The sequence below is a fragment of the Salmo trutta genome, chromosome 35 (genome assembly GCF_901001165.1).
Source record: "Salmo trutta chromosome 35, fSalTru1.1, whole genome shotgun sequence".
NCBI classification, from domain to species: Eukaryota; Metazoa; Chordata; class Actinopteri; order Salmoniformes; family Salmonidae; genus Salmo; species Salmo trutta.
In genome coordinates this window covers 30781380-30808372 of record NC_042991.1, presented here as the reverse complement: position 1 = coordinate 30808372, position 26993 = coordinate 30781380, and the positions used below count along the sequence as shown (strand labels likewise).

General features: G+C 43.6%; 1 protein-coding gene across 1 annotated transcript in view; it reads right to left on the bottom strand.

The window, feature by feature from the left end:
• Window positions 1-26993, bottom strand: part of LOC115175059 (glutamate receptor ionotropic, kainate 2) — a 150494-nt gene that overhangs the window by 105214 nt on the left and 18287 nt on the right. The window contains exons 2-4 of the mRNA XM_029734217.1: window positions 11586-11753; window positions 9687-9814; window positions 7910-8039 (exon numbers count right to left, since the gene is read on the bottom strand). Coding sequence (XP_029590077.1) covers window positions 7910-8039; window positions 9687-9814; window positions 11586-11753 — 426 coding nt within the window. The remainder of the gene's footprint in view (window positions 1-7909; window positions 8040-9686; window positions 9815-11585; window positions 11754-26993) is intronic.

Sequence of the window (26993 nt, the reverse complement as noted above, 5' to 3'; positions counted from 1 at the left end):
TATACAGGTAACAAGCTGAGATTAGGAGCACTCCCTTTAAGAGTGTGTTCCTAATCTCAGCTCGTTACCTGTATAAAAGACACCTGGGAGCCAGAAATCTTTCTGATTGCGAGGGGGTCAAATACTTATTTCCTTCATTAACCTCAGTTTTTCACAATTCGTGACATTTAGTCCTACTAAAAATTCCCTTTCTTAGGTCAGTTAGGATCACCACTGTATTTTAGGAATGTAAAATGTCAGAATAATAGTAGAGAGAATGATTTATTTCAGCTTTTATTTCTTTCATCACATTCCCAGTGGGTCAGAAGTTTACATACACTCAATTAGTATTTGGTAGCGTTGCCTTTAAATTGTTTAACTTGGGTAAAACGGTTCGGCTAGCCTTCCACAAGCTTCCCACAATAAGTTGGGTGAATTTTTGGCCCATTCCTCCTGACAGAGCTGGTGTAACTGAGTCAGGTTTGTAGGTCTCCATGCTCGCACACGCTTTTTCAATTCTGCCCACAAATGTTCTATAGGATTGAGATCAGGGCTTTGTGATGGCCACTCCAATATCTTGACTTTGTTGTCCTTAAGCCATTTTGCCACAACTTTGGAAGTATGCTTGGGCTCATTGTCCATTTGGAAGACCCATTTGCTACCAAGCTTTAACTTCCTGACTGATGTCTTGAGATGTTGCTTCAATATATCCACATAATTTCCTTTCCCTCATGATGCCATCTATTTTGTGAAGTGCACCAGTCCCTCCAGTAGGAAAGCACCCCCACAACATGATGCTGCCACCCCCGTACTTTACGTTTGGGATGGTGTTCTTTTGCATGCAAGCCTCCCCCTTTTCCTCCAAACAATACGATGGTCATTATGGCCAAACAGTTATATTTTTGTTTCATCAGACCAGAGGACATTTCTCCAAAAAGTACGATCTTTGTCCCCATGTGCAGTTGCAAACCGTAGTCTGGCTTTTTTGTGGTGGTTTTGGAGCAGTGGCTTCTTACTTGCTGAGCGGCCACTCAGGTTATGTCGATATAGGACTCGTTTTACTGTGGATATAGATACTTTTGTACCTGTTTCCTCCAGCATCTTCACAAGGTCCTTTGCTGTTGTTCTGGGATTGATTTGCATTTTCCCAGCAAAGTACGTTCATCTCTAGGAGACAGAACAGGTCTCCTTCCTGAGCGGTATGATGGCTGCGTGGTCCCATGATGTTTATACTTGCGTACTATTTTTTTTACAGATGAACGTGTTACCTTCAGGAATTTGGAAATTGCTCTCAAGGATGAACCAGACTTGTGGAGGTCTATAATTTATTTTCTGAGGTCTTGGCTGATTTATTTTCATTTTCCCATGATGTCAAGCAAAGAGGCACTGAGTTTGAAGGTAGGCCTTGAAATACATCCACAGGTACACCTCCAATTGACTCAAATTATGTCAATTAGCCTGTCAGAAGCTTCTAAAGCCATGACATCATTTTCTGGAATTTTCCAAGCTGTTTAAAGTCACAGTCAACTTAGTGTATGCAAACTTCTGACCCACTGGAATTGTGATGCAGTGAATTATAAGTGAAATAATCTGTCTGTAAACAATTGTTGTAAAAATTACTTGTGTCATGCACAAAGTAGATGTCCTGACCAACTTGCCAAAACTTTAGTTTGTTAACAAGAAATTTGTGGAGTGGTTGAAAAACAAGTTTTAATGACTCCAACCTAAGTGTATGTAAACTTCCGACTTCAACTGTATTTAGCCTTGTGTTTTAGGTTAGTGTCCTGCTGAAAGGTGAATTTGTCTCCCAGTGTCTGTTGGAAAGCAGACTAATCCAGGTTTTCCTCTAGGACTTTGCATGTGCTTCGCTCCATTCTGTTTCTTTTTATATAAAAAAAACGTCCTAGTCCTTGCCGATGACAAGCGTACCCATAACATGATGCAGCCACCACTATGCTTGAAAATATGAAGAGTGGTACTCAGTGATGTCTTGTGTTGGATTTGACCAACCATAATGCTTTGTATTCAGGAAATAAAGTTCATTTCTTCACCACATTTTTAGCAGTTTTACTTTAGTGCCTTATTGCGAACAAGATGCATATTTTGGAATATTTGTATTCTCTCCAGGCTTCCTTCTTTTCACTCTGTCATTTAGGTTCATTTTGTAGAGCAACTACAATGTTGTTGATCCATCCTCAGTTTTCTCCTAACACAGCCATTTAACTTTATAACTGTTTTAAAGTCTGCATTGGTCTCATGGTGAAATCCCAGAGCGGTTTCCTACCTCTCTGGCAAAAGAGTTAGGATGGACGTCTGTATATTTGCACTGACTGGGTGTATTGATAAACCATCCAAAGTGTAATTAATAACTAAACCATGCTCAAAAGGTTTGTTTTTACCCATCTACCAATAGGTGCCCTTCTTTGTGAGGCATTGGAAAATCTCCCTGGTCTTTGTGTGAATCTGTGTTTGAAACGCACTGCTCGACTGAGGGACCTTACAGATAATTATGTGTGTGGGGTACAGAGATGAGCTAGTCATATCATGTTACACACTATTATTGCACACATTGTGAGTCCATGCAACCTATTATGTGTCTTGTTAAGCCCATTTTTACTGCTGAACCTATTTAAGCTTGCAATAACAAAGGGGTTGAATACTTATGGACTCAAAACATTTCAGCTTTCCTTTTTTATTAATTGGTAAACATTTTTAAAACATAATTCCACTTTGACATTATGGGATATTGCATGTAGGCCAGTGATACAAACTCTCTTTAATCCATTTTAAACTCAGGCTGTAACACAACAAACACAACATGTGGAAAAAGCCAACGGGTCTGAATAATTTCTGAAGGCACTGTATGCCTTCATTTTCCATAAATATAGACATTGAGCTTTCATTTGACACCCAGTTTGATATGCTCTTATGAACTTCCCATGTTGGTGCTCATGGGTCCTTTTACATAAATACAGAAGGCCAACTGAAGAAACCAATTGGATATTGTCACGTCCTGACCAGTATAGAGGATATTTTGTTATTGTAGTTTGGACAGGACGTGGCAGAGGGTAGTTGATTTATGTATTACGGGGTTTTTTGGTCACTGGTTTATGTTTGTATTTCTATGGGTATGTTCTAGGTTCGTTTTTCTATGTGTAGGTTGGGTGCTGGACTCTCAATTGGAGGCAGGTGTTTCTAGTTGCCTCTGATTGGAAGTCCTATAAGTAGGTGTGTGTTTTGTTTGTCACTTGTGGGTAGTTATTTGTTAGCACTGCTTTTTGTTGAGCCTGCTACTCTGTTCCTGTCGTTAGTTTGTTTTTTGTTTTTTCGTGGTGTTCTCATTGTTATAATAAATATGTTGAGCACGCAACCCGCTGCGCCTTGGTCCCATCTATCTTCCACGACAGCTGTGACAGATATATTGAGCAATAGACTCACCATGCAACTCATGTACTTGAACAAACGAATATGTTCAACATATTTTATCCAATTATGTTCCATGAAATTGACACCTTTATTCTTCCAAAGGATCGACAATATGAGATGGACTTTACGAAATGTTGTCCTCTCTCTAAAGCTGATGATGCCATAGGCCTGAAAATGATCATGGTACTCAACGGTATGAAATATCGATGTGCTTGTAGAACGCACATCATGAGCCACTCCACACAGTCACAGCAGGCGATCCGGCAGACAGATACAGCTGGACGAGGACCCTCAGAGGACGTGTCTTTTATTCATGAGCTGTCAGCTCTCACATTCATTCTGCATGACATTAATCTGAGGAGATGGTGGGTGAGGGTCATTCTGGGTAATGTGGTTTTTCAGAGATGCTCCCTCATATGAAAGGCTGAGGTTTTGACGTGGAGTACATATTCTCATCCAAGATGGCATAGCAGTCAGACGTCCTTTGTCCTCGTCGTGTCCCGTGTATATATATAGTAGCATATTTTCTTCGCATATCTTTTTATATATTTTTTTCTTCTAAAAACTCAACTTCAAAACACTCTCCTGCAACCCCCCTCACCAATTGTTTTAAAAAAAGTATTATTCACCTCAAATCTGAAATCCACAACAGAAGCAAGCCAGAAGTTAGCCAGAAGTTAGCCAGTTCACTAGCTAATGTTAGTATTCAGCTAACCATGGTTTGCGGTCATCAGCTATCCTTTGGCTTGAAAAGCTATCGGCAGTTTTTGTACAACGCGACTCAGACCAGAGCATACCGGACCTATTTTCTCTCCATATCCCCAGATTTCTCCCGCAAGCTCTGGACATTTACAACTGGATCTTGCAGCTAGCTAGCTGCTATCCGAGTGACTATTGGCTAACGTCGGTCTGGAGCAAACATCAATTATTCCGGAGCTAGCCAGCTGAAGAGTTCCATCAGCCACTCCTGGGCTACAATCAACCCGTTTTACTGCCGATGCGGAGCCCCACCGGGCCTTCATGACTGGACTACCGACGTTATCTGCCCGAGGGAGTTATCCAACTCGTCGCGACGTAACCTGAACGTCCATCTGCGGCCCGCTAATCGTTAGCTGTCTTATCGGCTACTATCTGAATAGGTCTATCGGACAATTTTCTTGGGCCACTATAACTATAACTATTTTGCCAATTGGATTGGTTCCCTCTACCACACGAAACCCCACTAATCTACCGACGGAAACGCACGAGGTGGCTAAAAACAGACCATCTTCTGCCAGCTCGCTACCCATGGCCCGGATAGCTGTCTGAATCGCCGTGACCCCAACCAACCTCACTACTCACTGGACCCTTATGATCACTCGGCTAAGCATGCCTCTCCTTAATGTCAATATGCCTTGTCCATTGCTGTTCTGGTTAGTGTTTATTGGCTTATTTCACTGTAGAGCCTCTAGCCCTGCTCATTATACCTTATCCAACCTTTCAGTTCCACCACCCACACATGCGATGACATCACCTGGTTTCAATGATGTTTCTAGAGACAATATCTCTCTCATCATCACTCAATGCCTAGGTTTACCTCCACTGTATTCACATCCTACCATACCTTTGTCTGTACATTATACCTTGAAGCTATTTTATCACCCCCAGAAACCTGCTCCTTTTACTCTCTGTTCCGGATGTCCTAGACGACCAATTCTCATAGCTTTTAGCCGTACCCTTATCCTACTCCTCCTCTGTTCCTCTGGCGATGTAGAGGTGAATCCAGGCCCTGCAGTGCCTAGCTCCACTCCTATTCCCCAGGCGCTCTCTTTTGATGACTTCTGTAAACGTAATAGCCTTGGTTTCATGCATGTTAACATTAGAAGCCTCCTCCCTAAGTTTGTTTTATTCACTGCTTTAGCACACTCAAATTTACTTCCTGCAACACAAACTCAAAAAAGTTCTGGGACACTGTAAAGTCCATGGAGAATAAGAGCACCTCCTCCCAGCTGCCCATTGCACTGAGGATAGGAAACTCTGTCACCACCGATAAATCCACCATAATTGAGAATTTCAATAAGCATTTTTCTACGGCTGGCCATAATTTCAACCTGGCTACCCCTACCCCGGTCAACAGCACTGCACCCCCCACAGCAACTCGCCCAAGTCTTCCCCATTTCTCTTTCTCCCAAATCCAGTCAGCTGATGTTCTGAAAGAGCTGCAAAACCTGGACCCCTACAAATCAGCCGGGCTGGACAATCTGGACCCTTTCTTTCTAAAATTATCTGCAGAAATTGTTGCAACCCCTATTACTAGCCTGTTCAACCTCTCTTTCGTGTCGTCTGAGATTCCCAAAGATTGGAAAGCAGCTGCGGTCATCCCCCTCTTCAAAAGGGGGAACATTCTTAACGCAAACTGCAACAGACCTAACTCTATCCTACCCTGCCTTTCTAAGGTCTTCGAAAGCCAAGACAACAAACAGATTACCGACCATTTCGAATCCCACCGCTCCTTCTCCCGCTATGCAATCTGGTTTCAGAGCTGGTCATGGGTGCACCTCAGCCACGCTCAAGGTCCTAAACGATATCTTAACCGCCATCGATAAGAAACAATACTGTGCAGCCGTATTCATTGACCTGGCAAAGGCTTTCGACTCTGTCAATCACCACATCCTCATCGGCAGACTCAATAGTCTTGGTTTCTGAAATGATTGCCTCGCCTGGTTCACCAACTACTTCTCAGGTAGAGTTCAGTGTGTCAAATCTGGGCCTGTTGTCCGGACCTCTGACAGTCTCTATGGGGGTGTCACAGGGTTCCATTCTTGTGCCGACTCTCTTCTCTGTATACATCAATGATGTCGCTCTTTCTGCTGGTGAGTCTCTGATCCACCTCTACGCAGATGACACTATTCTGTATACTTCTGGCCCTTCTTTGGACACTGTGTTAACAACCCTCCAGACGAGCTTCAATGCCATACAACTCTCCTTCCATGGCCTCCAACTGCTCTTAAATACAAGTAAAACTAAATGCATGCTCTTCAACCGATCGCTGCCTGCACCTGCCTTGCCCGTCCAGCATCACTACTCTGGACGGTTCTGACTTAGACTATGTGGACAACTACAAATACCTAGGTGTCTGGTTAGACTGTAAACTCTCCCTCCAAATCTAGAATTGGCTTCCTATTTCGCAACAAAGCATCCTTCACTCATGCTGCCAAACATACCCTCGTAAACCTGACCATCCTACCGATCCTCGACTTCGGCGATGTCATTTAGAAAATAGCCTCCAATACCCTACTCAATATATTGGATGCAGTCTATCACAGTGCCATTCGTTTTGTCACCAAAGCCCCATATACTACCCTCCACTGCGACCTGTACGCTCTCGTTGGCTGGCCCTCGCTTCATACTCGTCGCCAAACCCACTGACTCCAGGTCATCTACAAGACCCTGCTAGGTAAAGTCCCACCTTATCTCAGCTCGCTGGTCACCATAGCAGCACCCACCTGTTGCATGCGCTCCGGCAGTTATATCTCACTGGTCACCCCCAAAGCCAATTCCTCCTTCTGCCGCCTCTTCTTCCAGTTCTCTGCTGCCAATGACTGGAACGAACTACAAAAAACTCTGAAACTGGAAACACTTATCTCCCTCACTAGCTTTAAGCACCAACTGTCAGAGCAGCTCACAGATTACTGCACCTGTACATAGCCCATCTATAATTTAGCCCAAACAACGACCTCTTCCCCTACTGAATTAATGTATTTATTTTGCTCCTTTGCACCCCATTATTTATATTTCTACTTTGCACTTTCTTCCACTGCAAATCTACCATTCCAGTGTTTTACTTGCTATATTGTATGTACTTTGCTACTATGGCCTTTTTTTGCCTTTACCTCCCTTATCTCACCTAATTTGCTCACATTGTATATAAGACTTCTTTTTCTACTGTATTATTGACTGTATGTTTATTTTACTCTATGTGTAACTCTGTGTTGTTGTAAGTGTCAAACTGCTTTGCTTTATCTTGGCCAGGTAGCAATTGTAAATGAGAACTTGTTCTCAACTTGCCTACCTGGTTAAATAAAGGTGAAATACATTTTTTTTTTAAAAACCATCTAGAGGGCTTTGAGGGGGCTACATTTTTCATGGCCAAATCCTCAATGCTGAACTCTTAGGGGAGAGAACAGAACAGTTTTTCTCCTCTGCACCCCTGGATCTATGTAAGGGAATGACATTCACCTCCCATTTTTATTGCCCAGCACAAGACTCAAACCGGCAACCAAGAAGCTACTGGTCCACTTCTCTAAACTCTCAGCTACCTACCACCCCTATAAAAAGCTGTGTTTGTGTTTGAGTAGCAGTTTTTAGTTTACAATTGTATATATTTTAACTCCTTTTGATCATCATTCACTAACATCACCATCTTCATCATCACCAATTGACTCATCACCATCATCACCATCCTCATCATCACCATCATCATAAACATCGTCACCATGACCACCATCATCAGAGATATCTGTACCTGTGCTGTCATCATAGACCACAGTGACCGTCCTCCATTTGAAGAAGTGCACCAGGTCCAGGATTGCCCGGCTGAGGGACTGGAAGTCTGGGTAGAGGCTGATGTAGTAAGAGTCCCTGTTGTCTGATACCTAGAGGGAAGCAAAAGTTATTCCCCTACCTAAGAATGGTAAAGCCCCCTTAACTGGCTCAAATAGCCTACCAATCAGCCAGTTACCAACCCTTAGTAAACTTCTGGAAATAATTGTGTTTGACCAGATACAATCCTATTTTACAGTAAACAAATTGACAACAGACTTTCAGCACACTTATAGGGAAGGACATTCAACAAGCACAGCACTTACACAAATGACTGATGATTAGCTGAGAGAAATTGATGATAAAAGGTTTGTGGGGGCCGTTTTGTTAGATATCATTGCAGCTTTTGACATTGTCAATCATAGTCTGTTGCTGGAAAAATGTTATGGCTTTACACCGCCTATAATATTGTGGATAAAGAGTTACCTGTCTAATATAAAACAGAGGGTGTTCTTAATGGAAGCCTCTCCAACACAAAATCCAGGTAGAGTCAGGAATTCCCCAGGGCAGCAGTCTTGGCCCCTTACTTTTTTCATTCTTTACTAACGACATGCCACTGGCTTTGAGTAAAGCCAGCGTGTCTATGTATACGGAAGACTCAACACTATACACGTCAGCTACCACAGCGACTGAAATGACTGCAACACTTAAGAAAGAGCTGCAGTCAGTTTCAGAATGGGTGGCAAGGAATAAGTTAGTCCTAAATATTTCAAAAACTAAAAGCATTGTATTTGGGACAAATCATTCACTAAACTCTAAACCTCAAATAAATCTTGGAATGAATAATGTGGAAATTGAGCAAGTTGAGGAGACTAAACTACTTGGAGCAACCCTGGATTGTAAACTGTCATGGTCTAAACATGTTGATACAACAGTCGCTAGGATGGGGAGAAGTCTGTCCATAATAAAGCACTGCTCTGCATTCTTAACAGCATTATCAACAAGGCAGGTCCTACAGGCCCTAGTTTTGTCGCACCTGGACTACTCTTCAGTCATGTTATCAGGTGCCACAAAGAGGGACTTATAAACATTGCAATTGGCTCAGAACAGGGCAGCACGGCTGGCCCTTGGATGTACACAGAGAGCTAACAATAATATGCATGTCAATCTCTCCTGGCTGAAAGTGGAGGAGAGATTGACTTCACCACTACTTGTATTTATGAGAGGTGTTGACATGTTGAATGCACCGAGCTGTCTGTCTAAACTACTGGCACAGGGCTCGGACACACATGCATACCCCACAAGACATGCAACAAGAGGTCTCTTCACAGTCCCCAAGTCCAGAACAGATTGTGGGAGGCACACAGTACTACATAGAGCCATGACTACATGGAACTCTATTCCACATCAAGTAACTCATACTAGCAGTAAAATTAGATAAAGAAACTGATAAAAATACACCTTATGGACTTTGAAGCAACACAAACATAGACTCATGCATACACACACATGATAACATACACACTATACACACATGTACACATGGATTTTGTGTTATAGATACAGTACTGTATGTAGTAGAAGAGTAGAGGTCCGAGGGCACACATTTAATATGTTGTGAAATCTGTTATGAATGTATTGTAATGTTTTTAAAATGTATAACTGCCTTAATTTTGCTGGACCCCATGAAAAGTATCTGCTGCCATGGCAGCAGCTAATGGGGATCAATAATAAATACAAAAAAACAAATACAAATACACCTGGTGCTTCCACTTGGTCTGGATGTGGGGCACCCCCAGGGCATTACAAATGGACTGGACTGCGTTGGCCGACGAGCTGTGGGAGGGGCCAAAGATGGCTGCCACTCCCAGGGAGAGCTGGTCACAGGCTGGGGGGGAAAGAGACAGAAAGAGAGGTGTTTGTTAGATACGTGTTTAGGTTCGTTAGGATAGTGTTTAGGTTTGTTAGAGCAGTGTTTAGGTGGAAGCCTTCAGCTCCTCGCTGCTCTACTGTCCATACAATGCACCATGGGAATGCTGATCAAGAAAGTCCCTTTAGTCTTTCCCACATTGGATCAAGGAAGGACACAAGAAGGATGTCGGTCATACTTTGCATTGAGTCACACAGATACCAGTAGGAGTACTGCATTTTGACCTAAAACGACCATAACACTAACTATAACATACTTAGCCTTAATTTAGAATTACTTACCCTTAATTTAGAGTTACTTAGCCTTAATTTAGAGTTATTTAACCTTAATTTAGTTATTTAGCCTTAATTTAGTTATTTAGTCTTCATTTAGTGCTACTTAGCCTTCATTTAGCCTTACGTAACCTTCATTTAGAGTTGCGTAGTCTTCATTTAGTGCTACTTAGCCTTCATTTAGCCTTACGTAACCTTCATTTAGAGTTGCGTAGTCTTCATTTAGTGCTACTTAGCCTTCATTTAGCCTTACGTAACCTTCATTTAGAGTTGCGTAGTCTTCATTTAGTGCTACTTAGCCTTCATTTAGCCTTACGTAACCTTAATTTAGAGTTGCGTAGTCTTCATTTAGTGCTACTTAGCCTTCATTTAGCCTTACGTAACCTTCATTTAGAGTTGCGTAGTCTTCATTTAGTGCTACTTAGCCTTCATTTGGAGTTACTTAGCCTTAATTTAGAGTTATGTAGTCTTCATTTAGAGTTACGTAGCCTTCATTTAGAGTTATGTAGCCTTAATTTAGAGCTACGTAGCCTTCATTTAGCCTTACGTAGCCTTCATTTAGATATACGTAGCCTCCATTTAGAGTTATGTAGACTTCATTTAGAGTTACGTAGCCTTAATTTAGAGCTATGTAGCCTTCATTTAGAGTTATGTAAACTTCATTTAGAGCTATGTAGCCTTCATTTAGAGTTACCTAGCCTTAATTTAGAGCTATGTAGCCTTCATTTAGAGCTATGTAGCCTTCATTTAGAGCTATGTAGCCTTCATTTAGAGTTACCTAGCCTTCATTTAGAGTTACCTAGCCTTCATTTAGAGTTACCGAGCCTAGAATTCATACATTTTTATTTTTTACTATTAGTCACTTATATATTTAAAAAATGAAAATCAAATGGAATATTACCATGTGAACCATATTTCTCCTGTGTAACATGATCGAGCTTCATCCGATGCAATCAGTTAGTTGGCAGCATCAGTAAAATATTTCTCAACAGCTATTCAGAGTGAGTCATTCTCAATCACTTTCTGTTCCCACATTTCACAGAAACCCTTATTGTTAGTCATAATCACCCACAAACCAATAAGAAATCAACAAATAACTAATCACAGCGATACTATGAATTATTAAAGCTAATAACAGATGCAGCTGTCATAACACAACCTGTAGCTCCTACCCAGACCACCCTCTAGCAATTCTTCATGATGATATCCAAAAGTGCAAACCTCACCCATTGAGAACTCCAGGCAGGCTCAAACAAACTCTTCAAATTTATTTGAATTTGTATTCACTAGGAACCAAACAGAAGCAAATGGCTAAAACAGGGAGGGATTAACCTGAACTTGTCCAATAAGAAATGCTTGTTTTCTTTGCAAAATGTTTTCCGTTACAAAATGTTTTGCTATGGTGTGCACTAATGAATACACCCCAGGTCTACTTCCTATCCTCCTCAGCCTCTCACCTTTTCTGGAGGCCTCGAAGCTGTCAAAGATGTTTATTCTCTGGATGTCATATGTGAGTGTGGTGTTGGGCAGCAGGGTGCGGTTCCTGTTGATTGTGTTCAAGGCAAATTTAAAGGCGAGTTCCTCTGCTCCTGATGGGCCGCTTTCGATGGATTCAAATATTCCTCCTAAGGGACAGAAGAGCAACAGGTGGAAGACCAATAAGGTTCAATCTCAATTTCCCTGTCCAATAATTGCAATGGATTCTCCTCCAACATAAAACAGGTGACATTGAAGTGTTGGGGGTACGATCGATATAGCAAAGTTAATTATAGCTGTGCTTATTTTTTATAAAACATTGTAACAATTATATTCTCAGCTGCCTTCATGTCCTTTCCTATTAAGCAACAGTGTCATAATCAACATGCATTAATTGACATGAGGAGTGGAGAGAGAGCTTTATTGTGATGTTTTGGACAGTGGACTAAAGAGAGCTGCATTTGCATTCGCTTACTCGTCTGTGTAATTAACAACGATTAGAGTGGACAGGAGGTGAGTTCAGGGGTCATGACCCCCTCTTTCTCCCTCTCTTTCTCTCTCCCTCTTTCTTTCTCTCTCCTGCAGCTTTGACAGAAAAGTTCCTTTCCTCTGCTTTGATCCCGTCATTTCCACATAAAAGGACCCATGTCAAAAGGACCCATGTCAAATGAAAGCTAAGATTCTATATTATTGAGAAATTAAGGCATATAAACAATGTTCCATCATTTGCAATCCTACAAATTAGGAATAAGCAAAGGCTTTGATTTCTGGTCAAACAGATAGAAAAGGGGTCTTAGAAAACATCTACCAGAAAAAGTCTTAAATGGTATTAGAAATACATTAAAACAGTGTTGAAGTGAAGACACCCTGCCAGCTAATATCAACATTAATATTTTGTTTTGAATGCATTTTTCTGCCTTCTGTAAGTTTAAGTAACATTGCCTTGTGCCTTCAAATTATCTTACCAAAAACCAACATATCTTGAAAAGATTTTCTCATTTCTCTCCCTCACGAGGAGGGAGGATAATGAAAGTTCACAGAAGTAACAAGTAAAGGTAGACCTATCAATTTGTTATAGTGTTTTTTTAACTGTTACCAAATTGAAAAATCAGCAACAGATTTTCTGCAATTGAATTGACTACAATAGTATGTCATAGTAGTCCCAAACCACAGTTGGGTTCAAAAGTTTGGACAGCCCAGTACAGTAGAGTACAGCACAGCACAATAAAGCACAGTAGAGTAAAGTAAAGAAAAGTATAGTTCAGTACAGTATAATACAGTACATTATAGTGTACTCAACTCTAGTGTGCTCTGTGTACTGTACTGAACTCTACTGTGCTGAACTATACTATACTGTACTGTACTGTACTGTTCTGTGCTTGGCTATACTGTTCTGTTCTGTGCTTGGCTATACTGTACTGTGCTGTACCTTGATGTCCAAACAATGCTGAAATTAAGGGGTAGAAAGAGAGTGTGTGTGTGAGACAGAGAGAGAGAGAGAGAGACAGAGAGAGAGAGAGAGAGAGAGAGAGAGAGAGAGAGAGAGAGAGACAGAGAGAGAGAGAGAGAGACAGAGAGAGAGAGAGAGGAAAGCCAGGTGAATTCAGCAGAGCTAGCCGAGCAGCTGTTTACACAGACCGACTAATTGAGGGACCCAATGAGAACCTGAGATTCTCCAGACCAGTAGTGCTGAGTCAGACCCTTTACTTTAAAGTGGTTCATCGACTTTAAAACTTAAAACTTCCCAGAGGCAGTTTCTGGTCACCGGGAGTTCTAGTTACATACTCAATGTACTCAGTTCTGAATTTCTTCTTTATATTAGTTGAGGGTTTTTCCACTCCTTTTGTATTTTATTTTATTGGCGAGAGACAGAGAAGAGACAGGAAAGTGAGTTGGAGAGAGGGTGTTAGAATGGTGTGTGTCAGATTTAAACCCATTCTAACGCCGCCATACATTTGCTCAGGAGACAATGGAGCAAACCACAAGGCTATCCAGGCCACAGAAACAATGGAGATAACCATTAGACAACCCCAGGGCATAGAAACAATGGAGATAACCATTAGACAACCCCAGGGCATAGAAACAATGGAGATAACCATTAGACAACCCCAGGGCATAGAAACAATGGAGATAACCATTAGACAACCCCAGGGCATAGAAACAATGGAGATAACCATTAGACAACCCCAGGGCATAGAAACAATGGAGATAACCATTAGACAACCCCAGGGCATAGAAACAATGGAGATAACCATTAGACAACCCCAGGGCATAGAAACAATGGAGATAACCATTAGACATCCCCAGGGCATAGAAACAATGGAGATAACCATTAGACAACCCCAGGGCATAGAAACAATGGAGATAACCATTAGACAACCCCAGGGCATAGAAACAATGGAGATAACCATTAGACCACCCCAGACCAGAGAAATTCTATGTTTAATTGAAATCGTCCTTCAAGGTTCCTGTATCAAAAAGATCCATAGACACTAGTCCTAGTACCCAGACAACATGGAACACCTTAGCCTTGCCACAGCTTACAGTACAAACTCCTAATCAAGGAGGTTCAGTGTAGTCTGTGGACTGTTAACAGTCTTAGTACCACTTCAAATAACCCAAGGAACGATGCTTCCACCCACACCGTCCAGACCTCTCAGTGAAGTGCAGTTACCATGGCGATCCCAGGTCTCTCTCAGCAGTGATCGAAACCTCTTAACATTTTTGAATGATTTACAATTTGATTGGAAAGTACTCTCCAGGTGCTCCGCTCTCATGCTGTTCAGAATCATGACATGACTTGACAACAACATAACATCTGCTATATCGTAGTGAAACTACCTTAACGATGACAGATCAGGTTATTATGTAGTAGTTAAACATCCAAATACCCCAACGAATGCTCATAGACCTCCTAATGCCATGTAGGTATTAAACAACACTACCATCAAGCAAAGACTTGTTTCAAAGTTCACCATTCCAAAAAATGAGCATAGCACTGAGCATGGACTTTGACTAAACCTGGCTAGATCTGCTCTCCACCACCCAAAAGACCAGAGACTTACCACTCAATGACTAGAGCGGGAGAATGAAAGAAACTCAAATCAATATTTCCAGAGGAGTTAACCCAGAGTTCAAGAGTCCAGAGTTGCTTCCCTATAGCTTCATTCCATGGGCGAGCTAAGAGTTTGACGTGATCCAAGCTCAAAGAGTTTCACTGAGCATTAAAGCCTGTTTATTGATTCAATTGTAGCATGAAGGGAGGGAGCGAGGTAGTGAAAAGAAGACACAAAAGGATAGAAGACGAGAGCCCCCTCTTTCAGACCCTATGCATATAGGAAGATTTTTGGTTTTAAGTAAGAGTGAAGAAAAGAAACAGTGAGAGAGCGAGAGAAGACCTCCATGTACTGGCAGGGGTGAAAGCAGGGCCTGAGAGAAGAAGACTCAACCAGCTAGAGGCATCACCATATTCTGTTGATTGAACATCACAATATGCATGCCTCATTTAGAAAGTAATGTTAACATACACATCAGACAGCATGCTGTAGGACCACTGAGAGAGGTGCTAAACCTACACATCAGACAGCGTGCTGTAGGACCACTGAGAGAGGTGCTAAACCTACACATCAGACAGCATGCTGTAGGACCACTGAGAGAGGTGCTAAACCTACACATCAGACAGCGTGCTGTAGGACCACTGAGAGAGGTGCTAAACCTACACATCAGACAGCATGCTGTAGGACCACTGAGAGAGGTGCTAAACCTACATATCAGACAGCGTGCTGTAGGACCACTGAGAGAGGTGCTAAACCTACACATCAGACAGCGTGCTGTAGGACAACTGAGAGAGGTGCTAAACCTACACATCAGACAGCATGCTGTAGGACCACTGAGAGAGGTGCTAAACCTACACATCAGACAGCATGCTGTAGGACCACTGAGAGAGGTGCTAAACCTACATATCACACAGCATGCTGTAGGACCACTGAGGGAGGTGATCTCTGGAAGCTACAGTAGCTGACAAGAAAAGAGTCCTGCACTTATGTAGAGTTACAACACCATACAGTACCATGCTTCTTTAAATGGAGTTGACCTGCTCAGTAAGTCACAAAATGAGTGCTGCCTGTGCTGTACTATAGTTCCTCTGGTTATATATAGAGGGGTAAACTATAGTTCCTCTGGTTATATATAGAGGGGTAAACTATAGTTCCTCTGGTTATATATAGAGGGGTAAACTATAGTTCCTCTGGTTATATATAGAGGGGTAAACTATAGTTCCTCTGGTTATATATAGAGGGGTAAACTATAGTTCCTCTGGTTATATATAGAGGGGTAAACTATAGTTCCACTAGTTATATATAGAGGGGTAAACTATAGTTCCTCTGGTTATATATAGAGGGGTAAACTATAGTTCCTGTCACGTCCTGACCAGCAGATGGAGCTAGTGTTTTAGTTTTGGGGTCAGGACGTGGCAGGTTTGTTTGTATATGTTGGTTGGATGATTGGGACTTCCAATTGAAGGCAGGTGTGTATAGTTGCCTTTGATTGGAAGTCCTATATAGGTGTGTGTGTTTGTCTTTGGGGTTGTGGGGAATTGTTGTGTGCACTGCGTTTGGACGAGCCTGCCACACTGTTGCTGTTGTGAGTATTGTTTTTTGTTTTGTTTGTTTCAAGTGGATGCTCTACTCCTTTTTTGAACATTAAAAATATGAGTATCCACACTTCCGCTGCGCTTTGGTCCTCTTTCACTGAAGACAATCGTGACAGAATTCCCCACCAACACAGGACCAAGCAGCGGAAGAAGGCTGGCAAGGACTGGGAGACCGAGAGGCACCCCCAAGAATTTTTTAGGAGGGGGCACAAGGGCTATTTGGCGGGGCGAGATTACAGCCCCAGGCCAGCTCCCCGTACCCGTGTAGGGCAGACTGGACAGGTCCCGTGCTTTGGGGTTGGGGCTGTGGTGAGGCCTGGGATTTTCAGGCCGGTAGGCAAGGTACCAGCACCCCGCATGTGCCAGGGCGAAGTAGGCATCGAGCCGGAAGGGGTGATGCCAACCCTGCACTCAAGACCGCCAGTGCGCCCTTTCGGTCCGGTGTTTCCCGCTAGACGCACTAGCATGGAGGTGCGTGTCTCCAGGCTGGCAAGTCCAATACCAGCCCCACGCATCAGGAGTCTAGTGCGTCAGCCCAGCCTCGCCAGTCAACAGTCACCAGAGCTGCCCGCCAGTCAACAGTCGTCAGAGCTGCCCGCCAGTCAACAGTCGTCAGAGCTGCCCGCCAGTCAACAGTCGTCAGAGCTGCCCGCCAGTCAACAGTCGTCAGAGCTGCCCGCCAGTCAACAGTCGCCAGAGAGGTCAGACTGCGCTGAACTGCCGGAGTGGCCAGATTGCGCTGAACTGCCGGAGTGGCCAGACTGCGCTGAACTGCCGGAGTGGCCAGACTGCGCTGAACTGCCGGAGTGGCCAGACTGCGCTGAACTGCCGGAGTGGCCAGACTGCGCTGAACTGCCGGAGTGGCCAGACTGCGCTGAACTGCCGGAGTGGCCAGACTGCGCTGAACTGCCGGAGTGGCCAGACTGCCCAGACTGTCCCGAGTTGCCAGACTGCCCAGACTGTCCCGAGTTGCCAGACTGTCCCGAGTTGCCAGACTGTCCCGAGTTGCCAGATTGCCCCGAACTGCCGAAGTGGCCCGACTGCCTGGAACGGCCAGAACCGGAGCCACCTCCAGGATAGGTGGGTTGGGGAGGGAGGGTGTAGCACTGTGCCGTCGGTGACGGCAGCCACCCTCCCTTCCCTCCCTTATGGTTTAGGGGTTATTGTTTGTTGGTTTTTGTTGGGGTATTGGGGATTTTCTTGTGTTTTTCTTGTGTTTTTCTTTTTAGGTGCATTCTGGGGACTGCACCTTGAGGGGGGGTACTGTCACGTCCTGACCAGCAGATGGAGCTAGTGTTTTAGTTTTGGGGTCAGGACGTGGCAGGTTTGTTTGTATATGTTGGTTGGATGATTGGGACTTCCAATTGAAGGCAGGTGTGTATAGTTGCCTTTGATTGGAAGTCCTATATAGGTGTGTGTGTTTGTCTTTGGGGTTGTGGGGAATTGTTGTGTGCACTGCGTTTGGACGAGCCTGCCACACTGTTGCTGTTGTGAGTATTGTGTTTTGTTTTGTTTGTTTCAAGTGGATGCTCTACTCCTTTTTTGAACATTAAAAATATGAGTATCCACACTTCCGCTGCGCTTTGGTCCTCTTTCACTGAAGACAATCGCGACAGTTCCTCTGGTTATATATAGAGGGGTAAACTATAGGTCCTCTGGTTGTATATATAACTATATTTGCTTAAGAATTTTTCCTGGTAAATATTTAGCTATCATGCATAATCAGAAGGATAGCTAAATATTTACCAGGAAAAATTCTTAAGCAAATAACACAAGCTTTAATTGAGAGTCAAGTGAACTACTGTTCTGTGGTCTGGGGAAATGCATCATCAAGTGAAGTTAGGAGGCTGCAGATTGCACAGAACAAAGCAGCAAGGATTGTTTTACGGTGGAGATATGGTTTTTCTGTTGCAGTCATACGCAATGTTCTTGGTTGGTCATCAATCGACAAGATAATTGAAAAAACATGCTTATTTTATTTCATAATATACATCATTTAAAACGGCCAAGTACAATTCACAACGGCAATCAGTTGGTAAGAGACAGACATTCCGTAAATACTAGGAATAGATTGTCCACCATCTATGCGTTATCCAGACAGAAAAGAGAAATAGGCAAAAGAACATTTCGATTTAGAGCAATAAAGAAATTGAATAAATTAACTGAGCAAACCAGAAACCTTTCAATATATACATTATTTTAAAACAATTTAAATATAATACACAAATGTTGTGGGATTACAGTAGATGAAGAATTCATATTTTTTAGATTATTTATTTTTATTACGTTAGTATATTATGTATGTTTAATAGTGTGTTATATGTGAAAATGTGTTCGTATATAAATTGTATTTTAATATTTAAGGACTCTTGGAAGATTAGTCCAAATGGGGACTAAAAGAGATCCAAATCAAATCAAATATATAGAGGGGTAAACTATAGTTCCTCTGGTTATATATAGAGGGGTAAACTATAGGTCCTCTGGTTATATATAGAGGGGTAAACTATAGTTCCACTAGTTATATATAGAGGGGTAAACTATAGTTCCTCTGGTTATATATAGAGGGGTAAACTATAGTACCTCTGGTTATATATAGAGGGGTACACTATAGTTCCTCTGGTTATATATAGAGGGGTAAACTATAGTTCCTCTGGTTATATATAGAGGGGTAAACTATAGTTCCTCTGGTTATATATAGAGGGGTAAACTATAGTTCCTCTGGTTATATATAGAGGGGTAAACTATAGTTCCACTAGTTATATATATATATATATATATACATATATAGAGGGGCAAACTACAGTTCCACTGGTTTTATATATAACATCTGCCGCGCTCTGCACGTGATTCTACACCTTTTTCTCCCTGAGTATTCATAACAATAGTTTAGCCCTAGACAGGGCTATGTTCAAGAACACAAAGAAAAAGAACACAAGGTTGACTAAGAAAAGAAAAGCAGAACCTTACAACTATAGTTCCATTAGTTATAAATAGAGGGTTCAACTATAGTTCAGCTTGCAAGCCTCCCCCATTTTCCTCCAAGCATAACGATGGTCATTATGGCCAAACAGTTCTATTTTTGTTTCATCAGACCAAAGGACATTTTTCTGAAAAATACAGTCTTTGTCCCTATGTGCATTTGCAAACCATAGTCTGGCTTTTTTTATGGCAGTTTTGGAGCAGTGGCTTCTTCCTTGTTGATGAGCGGCCTTTCAGGTTATGTCGATATAGGACTCATATTACTGTGGATATAGATACTTTTGTACCGGTTTCCTCCAGCATCTCCACAAGGTCTTTTGCTGTTGTGCAAATCAATTTGTAACATTTTTGACATGTGTTTTTCTGGATTTTTTGTTGTTATTCTGTCTCTCACTGTTCAAATAAAATTACCATTAAAATTATAGACTGATCATTTCTTTGTCAGTGGGCAAACGTACAAAATCAGCAGGGGATCAAATACTTCTTTCCCTCACTGTACAATAAAATCACAACATAGATTTCTTTGAATCAAAGCAAAAAGAATTAGCTAAAAAAAAAGAAAAAACAGTTAAAGGTCAACTGCAGTGTTCCTCACCTGGCTTACTGTAAAAAGCAAAACAAAAGATTGATTACTGTACTTCTATATTTCCATCAACCCTGTCTTGTGGATTTGGCCACAGTTTCTCATCCACATCACAATGGATGTTTTCATTAGCCAAACATCTTGGGAAGAATCTTCGGGTGAATCCAGGCCTGACACTGGTCTGCCGTGATGTCATTGCATGCGTCATCCATGGCCTGGAGAAGGGTGGCTTGTTCGTGAGGGTGCCTATCATATACCTTCCACCTCCATGTGGAGAAAAATTCCTCAAATCGGGTTAAGGAAAGGAGAGTATGTCTTGAGATGTTGCTTCAACATATCCACATAATTTTCCTTCCTCATGATGCCATCTATTTTGTGAAGTACACCAGTCCCTCCTGCAGCAAAGCACCCCCACAACATGATGCTGCCACCAACCGTGAACCAATCTTTCTGCAAGTGCAAGGTTTCTTTAAAACTATGAATGCACAATGCAATGTTTTGAACATTGGACAGCCTGTGTTACCAGTGATGACCGTTTTGAGTTTTGTGTCTCGAGTTTTGAAAAATGTGAATTAGTGCCAAAGTGATTGTTAAAAACTGTATGATACAGAGCAGGATCAGAAGCCCCGTCGAGGGGTGAACAAGTGGAACCCTCCCTACCTTAATCCCTCCATCAGGGGTTGGTCTGTTTGATGGCAGGCGGCTGAGATAATCTGTGTCTCTGTGTAAGAGTTAACTTGTGTGGCTGGGTGTTTGTGAGCGTGTGTGTGTGAGCATGTGTGTGTGAGCGTATGCATCCGCATGTCTGTGTGTGTCTGTGTGTGTGTGAGCTTGTGTGTGTGAGCGTGTGTGTGTGAGCGTATGCATTCATATGTCTGTTTGTGTGTGAGCGTGTGTGTGTGTGAGCGTGTGTGTGTGAGCATATGCATCCGTATGTCTGTGTGTGTGTTGGTGAAAATGAAAGCACAGCACGGAAGGATAGTCTTCAGACACACTCCTCTCTCTCATGTTACTAAGGGTGCACCATGGACTTAGCATTATCATTCTTTTGGTTATGGATTTCATTTCTTTAAAGGAGTAATCTGCAATAGAGTTGAAGAATATAACTTATAAATGCATCATGAATTTAGTTCAACTGTCATACCCCATCAGAACCCAAAATATAAGCTTGTTTTACTCCATGTTTGCAAACAAACTAGATGTAAACAAACACTGTACAGCCTTTAATTATGTGTAAAACTATCATTTGTATATCATGGATGGTCAGTCTCTGCATCCATACCTCTGTCTATTCATCTGAGAGTGGTTACGTTTCTCCAGCCCCACACCTCAGATTTTACACTTTGTTATTGATTCAACAGGTGTTTGCCGCTTTAAGGAATCTACCTTCCATGAAAGGAATTTGATAGAACACCATTTCTAATCCAGGAAGTTCCTAGAACAGGAGCCATATCTATTCAAGTGTATATAAATGTTTCATGCAATGGTGTATGATTCAAACGGCAAAGAAAAACCTGGTGTGAAATACTAACTGAAGTGGAAAAAAGTAATAGAAAAATGTTCCTCTGTTTCAGACCCACAAGTTGTCTTTAATGAGCATGAAAACTGAACAACGCATTGATCTTGGTGGAGGAATCATAGATTCTATCCTCTTAACTTCAGGATCAGTGGGTCCCCTGTGGGATGGTTGAGCTAACTTACGCTAATGCGATTAGCATGAGGATGTAAGTAACAAGAACATTTCCCAGGACATGGACATATCTGATATTGGAAAAAAGCTAAATTCTTGTTAATCTAACTGCACTGTCCAATTTACAGTAGCTATTACAGTGAAAGAAAACCATGCTATTGTTTGAGGAGAGTGCACAGTTTTGAACATGAAAAGTTATTAATTTTTGTTAGGATTATAGACTAATATAGACTGAGTAGCTGCAACGTAAGTGAATGGTTAATTACTCTTGTATGAAAGATAACACAGTTAGTTGAATCCACTCAAGGATGAGCTTGTGTTGCGGGGAGGAGGATGGGAGAGATGGCGGTCAGAGAGGTTGCCATGGCGATTGCCTCTATTTCTATGACCATGGCGAGGTGATATCAGCCGTTTGGGAGTCTCCGAAGCTCATTGGCTGAAGGAAGGTCATTCCAAGCGGCATGGATGGATGGTCTGTCTCAGAGACTAATGGGGAACTGGTGCAGCTGCGAGACCGCGGTATGATGGGCGCCATGGCAACAGTGGAGCAACCCCTTCACCAGGCGTTGGTAGGCAGGTGGCACAGGTCCACCCAGTCATTCAGCTGTAGCTCCAAACATTCGCAACCTCCTACCTTTTCCCTTCTCCCTTGAACTGACGAGCCGTTACGAGTGAGGAATGGCTATCGTTGATGGAAACAATCCGGAAATATCCCATAAATTCCCGATGGGAGCACTCCCTGACACTTTGGCTGCCAACGGAACATGATGCATGATACACCGTCTCGCGACTGTGCCCGCGGTCATTATTCTACGCCCCCTAGTGGTGACTTGACCTTCTTGTGATGAGAAAGCCAAGGGCCCGTCCTAACCCTCTAGGGGTGTTATTGATGCACTGAGCCAAGGGCCCATCCTAACCCTCTAGGGGTGTTATTGATGCACTGAGCCAAGGGCCCATCCTAACCCTCTAGGGGTGTTATTGATGCACTGAGCCAAGGGCCCATCCTAACCCTCTAGGGGTGTTATTGATGCACTGAGCCAAGGGCCCATCCTAACCCTCTGGGGGTGTTATTGATGCACTGAGCCAAGGGCCCGTCCTAACCCTCTAGGGGTGTTATTGATGCACTGAGCCAAGGGCCCGTCCTAACCCTCTAGGGGTGTTATTGATGCACTGAGCCAAGGGCCCATCCTAACCCTCTAGGGGTGTTATTGATGTACTGAGCCAAGGGCCTGTCCTAACCCTCTAGGGGTGTTATTGATGAACTGAGCCAAGGGCCTGTCCTAACCCTCTAGGGGTGTTATTGATGCACTGAGCCAAGGGCCCGTCCTAACCCTCTAGGGGTGTTATTGATGTACTGAGCCAAGGGCCTGTCCTAACCCTCTAGGGGTGTTATTGATGTACTGAGCCAAGGGCCTGTCCTAACCCTCTAGGGGTGTTATTGATGAACTGAGCCAAGGGCCTGTCCTAACCCTCTAGGGGTGTTATTGATGCACTGAGCCAAAGGCCCGTCCTAACCCTCTAGGGGTGTTATTGATGTACTGAGCCAAGGGCCTGTCCTAACCCTCTAGGGGTGTTATTGATGCACTGAGCCAAGGGCCCGTCCTAACCCTCTAGGGGTGTTATTGATGTACTGAGCCAAGGGCCTGTCCTAACCTGCTAAGTCAGTGGCTCTCAAACCTCTCCTCGGATGTTCATCATTTTGTGGTAACCCTGAACTAACTCACCTGACTCACCTAGTAAAGAGTTTGATGATTATTTGACAAGTTGAATCAGGTGTACTAGCTGTGGAATGTTTAAAATCCATGGAAACGCTGGGGTCCCCAAAGAAGGGTTTGAGAAGCCCTGCTCTAAGTATGTCCTCAGAGAACCGCTGGTAACATGACCATAACTTAACTGCTCATGAGAAATGCTGCGTTCATGACGAAGTGGGAAGGTGGAAATTGCCATTTGTGAAGTAGTAAATATGAGTTGCATTCACATGCTTTGTCCTCGTTGAGAAACGCCAATTGGCTAATGGAAAAAAAGCTGCATCAACCCTAAACTGAAAGTACAGCTATCATGCGAGCAAACAAATGATTGTGTTAAAAAACATATTAATAGAACGCGTTCAATAAATAATGTTTTGGTGTAGCATTTAACTGCTGAAAAGGCTGTTATTGAGGTAATTTCCTTAGTAGGTGACGTAAGAGGTCAACATGTGGTAAAAGTCATTGCTCATGGATGATAGATGAGTTTCCTTCTAGTAATTACCAGTTGGATTTTACCACCTTCCCTGTTGGTTATGAACAAAGCCTGCTGTGTGATCATGTTTAAGGTAAAGTATGCAGGCTCTGAAATCAAGTCACTCCATTATAAGCATAGAAGTTAGACTATAAGTTTATAAGACAAACTATTATAAATGTATATAAGTCAGACTATTATAAGTACATAAGTCAGACTGTTATACGTGTACATAAGTCAGACTATTATCAGTATATAAGTCAGACTGTTATACGTATATAAGTCAGACTATTATAAGCATAGAAGTTAGACTATTGTAAATGTACAAGTCAGACTATTATAAATGTATAAGTCAGACTATTATAAGTATATAAGTAAGACTATTATATGTGTATATAAGTCAGACTATTATAATATATATGTCAGACTATTATAGGTGTATAAGTCAGACTACTATAAGCATATTAGTCAGACTATTATAAGTATAAAAGTCAGACTATTATATGTGTATAAGTCAGACTATTATAAGTTTCTAAGTCAGACTATTATGAGAATATAAGTCAGACTATTATAAGTATATAAGTCAGACTATTATACGTGTATATAAGTTAGGCTATTATAAGTCAAAAGTCAGACTATTATAAATACATAAGTCAGACTATTATAAGTATATAAGTCAGACTATTTTACATATGTAAGTCAGACTATTACAAGTATATACATTGTAGCCACACTGGACCCAGTACCTCTCAGTGGCATTGTAGCCACACTGGACCCAGTACCTCTCAGTGGCATTGTAGCCACACTGGACCCAGTACGTCTCAGTGGCATTGTAGCCACACTGGACCCAGTACCTCTCAGTGGCATGGTAGCCACACTGGACCCAGTACCTCTCAGTGGCATTGTAGCCACACTGGACCCAGTACCTCTCAGTGGCATGGTAGCCACACTGGACCCAGTACCTCTCAGTGGCATTGTAGCCACACTGGACCCAGTACCTCTCAGTGGCATTGTAGCCACACTGGACCCAGTGCCTCTCAGTGGCATGGTAGCCACACTGGACCCAGTACCTCTCAGTGGCATGGTAGCCACACTGGACCCAGTACCTCTCAGTGACATGGTAGCCACACTGGACCCAGTACCTCTTAGTGACATGGTAGCCACACTGGACCCAGTACCTCTCAGTGACATGGTAGCCACACTGGACCCAGTACCTCTCAGCGACATGGTAGCCACACTGGACCCAGTACCTCTCAGTACCTATTGTTGTGTTCAAGGTATTGTAGGACCCAGAATACCATGGGACATATTTACATATTCCACAACATTATCATGCTGCAACTACAGCTGATGCAGTTTCACGAGCACACGCACACCCACACCCACACCCACACCCACACGCACACCCACACCCACACCCACACCCACACCCACACCCACACGCCCACCCACACCCACACCCACACCCACACGCCCACCCACACCCACACCCACACGCACACCCACACCCACACGCCCACCCACACCCACACGCCCACCCACACCCACATGCACACCCACACCCACACCCACACCGCAGATGCAGTAATTCATCATGACTGTGACAGTTGCATGTGATAAGTTACAATGGATATGTCTTAAACCACCATGGCTTCTCTCATGAGCATAAATCGCCATAATGTATTTTTTCATAAAATAATGCTGTATTTTGCTTTGGGTCACATTTGCAGGGCACTCTGAATAAGCAGACCCAGTTGTTGAAGAGAATGCTCTCTCCCTCTTTCATCTTGTTTTCTTCCCTACTCTGCCCCTCCCTCCCCCTCCCCTACCTCCCTCCCCCTCCCCTCCCTCCCTCCCCCTCCCCTACCTCCCTCCTTTCTTTCCCCTTACTCTCTCTTTTTCTCCCTCCCTCCCTCCCCCTCCCCTCCCTCCCTCCCTCCCTCCCCCTCCCCTCCCCTCCCTCCCTCCCTCCCTCCCTCCCCCTCCCCTCCCTCCCTCCCCCTCCCCTCCCCTCCCCTCCCCTCCCCTCCCCTCCCTCCCTCCCTCCCTCCCTCCCCCTCCCCTCCCTCCCTCCCTCCCTCCCTCCCTCCCTCCCCCTCCCCTCCCTCCCTCCCTCCCTCCCTCCCTCCCTCCCCCTCCCTCCCTCCCTCCCTCCCTCCCTCCCTCCCCCTCCCCTCCCTCCCTCCCCCTCCCCCTCCCTCCCCTCCCCTCCCCTCCCCTCCCCTCCCTCCCTCCCTCCCTCCCTCCCCCTCCCTCCCTCCCTCCCTCCCCCTCCCCTCCCTCCCTCCCCCTCCCCTCTCTCCCTCCCTCCCCCTCCCCTCCCTCCCTCCCTCCTCTCCCCTTCCTCTCTCTTTTTCTCCTCCACCCTCTCATATAGCTCTTTTTTGTCTTTCTCTCTTTACGCATTCTCCCTCTTCTCCTTCCCTCTCTTCCACCACTCTCCTTTTCTCTCCTGCTCTCCCTCGTGTCTCTCTCTATGTCTCTCTCTCTTTACCCCCTCCCTCTCTCTGCTCTCCCTCTGTCTCTCTCTCGTTCTCCTTACGGCTGCGTCTCATTTGATGGTGGCATCAGCAGGTGACAGATGGTGACCTAGCCGCCGCTGTTCACTGTAAAGTGAGTTTTAATCAAGCCTAAGTGCGTGTGAGAGATGCTAATTACTTGCCGTAGGCTAGGATAGCCACAGAGTCCAGCGTTCAGAAGAAAAAGTGTGTGCGTGTGTCAGCGGGTGTGTGTGTGTGTATATGTGTGTGTGTGTGTGTGTGTGTGTGTGTGTGTACGTGTGTGTGTAGGTAACAGACCAGTCACCCAAATGAGTCTACATGAGAACATTTTGTCCACGTGATCTCCCTCCTTAGTCTCCATGTAGTCTACTTTGAAGCAGTGATCTTCTCTAGAAACTGCCAAATATGATCCAAGATCAGCACTCTTATTCCAAGACACTTTTTGAATGACGGACTCGATGGAAGACTAATGGAGATAATAGCCAACCCTGCCCAGTGCCCCACTCCAATTCAATTGTGCTGTGTCACAAAGCTTGTCACTCTCAACCGCGCAGTATCAGAAGATTTCACATTTTCAGAAGAAAAAAAAAACGACAATATCTGTGACAAATGAGATCAGTGTGAATGGCAGGGGTATCTATCTCCCTCCCTCGGACTCATTCTGTTCTCTCTCTCTCTACATCGCTCTCTCCTTCTGATTCTCCCATCAACATGGACCATTATCATACTCGGGTCTATTGTAACATTACACAAAGCGACTGTAAA